General features: G+C 38.3%; 1 protein-coding gene across 4 annotated transcripts in view; it reads left to right on the forward strand.

The window, feature by feature from the left end:
• LOC107712918 (ras-related protein Rab-28-like) overlaps positions 1–4,034 on the forward strand; it is a 42,643-nt gene that overhangs the window by 19,860 nt on the left and 18,749 nt on the right. For all 4 annotated transcript variants that reach the window (XM_016518318.1, XM_016518317.1, XM_016518316.1 and 1 more), the window contains one exon: positions 3,876–3,972. In XM_016518318.1, the coding sequence (XP_016373804.1) occupies positions 3,876–3,972 (97 nt within the window). The remainder of the gene's footprint in view (positions 1–3,875; positions 3,973–4,034) is intronic.

Below are 4,034 nucleotides of genomic sequence, written 5' to 3' on the forward strand. Positions count from 1 at the left end.
TCTCTCTCTCACACACACTCACTCTCACACACACTCACTCACTCACTCACTCACACACACACACACACACACACACACACACATGTATATACATAATACTGCCAAAGCATTAAAACGAGACTATAGTATTTAAACAAGCAGTATAGAAAGAAAAAACAGAAAAAAAATCTACATAAAGGGAGCAAACTTTGAAAATTATGAAAATATGTGCATTTCTATGTTTTTCCTTCTATTTTGAATATATATTACCTATATAGAGGTTAGAGACTCTCTAGCCTAATGGTTAGAGCGTCGGACTCATAACCCAAAGGTTGTGGGTTCGAGTCTCGTACCGGCAGGGATTGTAGGTGGGGGGAGTGAATGTACAGCGCTCTCTCCCACCTTCAATACCACGACTGAGGTGCCCTTGAGCAAGGCACCGAACCCCCAACTGCTCCCCGGGCGCCGCAGCAAAAAATGGCTGCCCACTGCTCCGTGTGTGTGTTCACGGTGTGTGTGTGCACTTTGGATGGGTAAATGCAGAGCACTAATTCCGAGTACGGGTCACCATACTTGGCCACATGTCACTTCACTTTTCAGTTTTTTTATGTGTGTGTGTATTTCTATAGCCTGTATGAAGAGCTCATTTGCAAAAATAGATAATTCTCAAAAATCATGTTTTTTCATTGTGCATTACTATTAATCTCAATCAAACTTCAGTTGGGTTATTTTGATTAGGTTAAAAAATAACTAAAAATTACAGCTAACTAACACAATAAAACACAATAAAAACATGATTACATAATAAAAAAAACATGATTTTTTGGAGTTTTCAGTTTTTGCAAATAAACTCTTCATATGTGTATATATATGTGTGTATATATATATATATATATATATGCGCAGTGTGTCTGATCATGACCGCTGGTGACGGCGCTGACGGTCAGTCTGAGCTTGTGTTTACAGTGTGTCAGTGTGGATGGGAAGCTAAAGTGAGCAAATACACAAACTCCTAATAACAGGCCGCTGTCAGTCACTGAGGAACGTGAGCAGATTACATCAATGTAAAGGTGTTGCTATTTTTACCAGCGGTTTGGTTGTTTTAATCTAGCTGGTTAATCTGTGCTGGGGCTTTGAGCTGAGCTTCATTCACGCTCATGTTTTAATGAGGATTCCAATGATCTTAATGCACACGAGAGACAGTGTTTGTGTTTAATTAGGAGTTCTTTTTCTTCTGTTGTTGTTTTAGTGAGTGATGTTTGACATACACCAAGATCATTCACTGAGGAATACAGACAGTTCATTATATGTCAGTGTGAGCAGGCTGAGGCCCCCAATACCTTCACTAACTAACCAACTAACTAACTTATGTGCATCATGCTTTCCTTTCTATGTTGGGTTATAAGATCTGTCTAATTATGAAAACATGCAAGCGAACACAGAGACTGACCAGAGATCACTTTAGTTCACAGTATTTGTGTGCATTCTGTCAGTATTGATCAGCGTTTCCGTGACGCATCATCTCTGTCCGTTTAAACCGTGCAGATGTTTGAACAGGAACAGGAAGTGATGTCACTTTTCTGCTGTCGGAGTTCAGCTGAGGATTTGTTACAGTATTTATTTAATCTTTGCTAAAGTTAGTTCATAACAATGTCAGCTCAGGTTCATTAAATTATGTTAACAGCTGTTTATTTTAATAATGCATTAGTAATTGCTGAAGTTAACGTTAAGAAATTAATAATAATAATCAGCACTTTAATAGATCAAACATACAAACTCAAATAGCACAAACATTTAAATTGCACACAAGTCAGTTTTATCAACTTTTAATGATATAATTATATTTCTACTGCAATTTACTGTTGAAATATTAGCATTTAAACAGGCTACAGTACAGTTATTATTACTATTTATTATTGCCGTTATTATCCCTAGCTAACTGATGAGTTTATGGACACTGAATGATCTCAAGATTTCTGCGGTTGAATAGATTACACGATTCGTGATTCATTTCAGTGAGTTGTTCTGTTTCGTTCAACATCTTCTGACGTTCATTCATGCTTGTTTCATGCTATAACTAGTAGTAAAGAGGAACAAGAAATGTGTCACGGCACATTAAAGAGCGACAAAAAGTGGTATTTATTGATTGGATTTAGCGATGAAATTGACAGTTTGAAAGCGGGGTCTTTGTTTCATGTTAAAAGTATAGTGAAGCACAGAGATTATTGCGATTATTGGATGGCAGGAGCTACAAATAATGTTTAGTTCATGCGTCAGTGGAAAACAGAAGCAAGAAAAAACTGTAAAGGAAATTGTAAATAAAACAAAGATTTTTGATTTTCAAGAAAATACTATTTCAGTCTTTCAACTTCAATATTCCTGTTTAATTCAACGTATTTCTTTTTAATGTCAATTTCTATTGAAACGTGAAGGATTTTTCAGTGTAGGATAAAAGATCCCAGTGGAGTTTAAGAATCGATATCGGTTCACCCAAATTAAGTCTGATTAACATTAATTATTGATATCGTCCTCGGGTTTGAGTGAAAGCGAGGTGGTTTTGGGAAGCATGTGTCTCTCTGCTGAACTACAGTGTTTCAGATCTTAGGAAAGAGCCAGTTTTCCTACTCGAAATGTCTTTCAGGGTTTCAGACCACAGGAAAAATGTCTTTATCCTGGATTTCTGTGTTTGGTTTGTGTGGCATCCACAGCGTTTGTGCTCTCAGCGGCGGGGACCTCGCGGCCGCAGCAGAGGCTTCTGGGTAGCAGTGTGTGTTCAAGCCCTTCTGGCTCCAGATGCGGTTCTTTAAACGTCTCTTCGAGCAGAGGGAAAGCAGACGGCGGTGTGCTACCGTTACCGTTATTCAAATAAATAAAACATTGTTTTCTCATGCAGCATGTCTCCTTTCAGGACAGAAAACATCCAAAGTATTAAAGATTTCAACCTTTAAAGAGTTTTTTCTCTTACAAACAGCAAACGTTACAGTTTTATTCCTCTCTATATTCTGAAGGTTTGCTCATATTTCATTCACACTGATTTATGCAACATTTTACTCCTAAAAACATGGTGAAAATGTGTTTGTTTTCTGTCTGTTGACAGTATTTTCTGATTTATGATGAAAAGAGAAATCCACAATCCCCTCTGGAGAAACATTTAACTCTAATATGAGGACAAAATCAGACCAGAATTATCAACCTGACTTTATCCAGTCATCAGATTTATGTGCTGGAAATGAATGCAGATTAGTGCATATTTATTAGTACTTATAAAGCACATATATTCTATGTCACTAATCCTACCCAAGACCTGAACTTAACAACTACCTTACTAAGCTGTAATTACGAGTTTGAGGCAAAAGTCGAAGTTAATAGTTAATTAATAGCAAGAATTGGACCTTAAAATAAAGTGTGACCGAATTATTTAATTATTAACACCACAAACACATGAACATGTAAACGCGTTATGTTATTGAAATAATAACTTAAAATCTCACTCCATTCTGTGTTTGTAAGCTTAGAGCCATTAGACATCCATCATAGTGAATTAATGTTGGCCCATCAGCGCACGAACCTGACCACAGAGTGTGTGTGTGTGAGTGAGTGTGAGGTTCTGTGGTGTGTGTTATGTCCTGTGTGTGTGTGTGAGTGAGTATGAGGTTCTGTGGTGTGTGTGTGTTATGTGGTAATGGGAATCTGGGACGTCTCTCTCTGCACACAGACGCGATTGGCTGTGGTACGCGACTGAAGCACCTGTCAATCAAAGATGTTGTCATCCTTTAGTCACTCCCTTTATTACCAGAGGGAAGGCGGAGCCTCAGGATAGGTGAGAACAATTTCATTCAGTTTGAACTGTTCTAATGTGTGTGTGTGTGTGTGTGTGTGTGTGTGTGTGTTTTCAGACTTCTCTCGCCATCCGCTTTGCACAAGAGGCTTTTGGGAAACAGTATAAACAGACGATAGGGCTGGACTTCTTCCTCAAGAGAATCACCCTGCCAGGTTAGACACACTCTCTCTCTCTCTCTCTCTCTCTCTCTCTCTCTCTCTCTCTCTCTCTCTCG

Source organism: Sinocyclocheilus rhinocerous, unplaced genomic scaffold (genome assembly GCF_001515625.1).
Source record: "Sinocyclocheilus rhinocerous isolate Xijiao unplaced genomic scaffold, SAMN03320098_v1.1 scaffold1439, whole genome shotgun sequence".
Lineage (NCBI taxonomy): Eukaryota > Metazoa > Chordata > Actinopteri > Cypriniformes > Cyprinidae > Sinocyclocheilus > Sinocyclocheilus rhinocerous.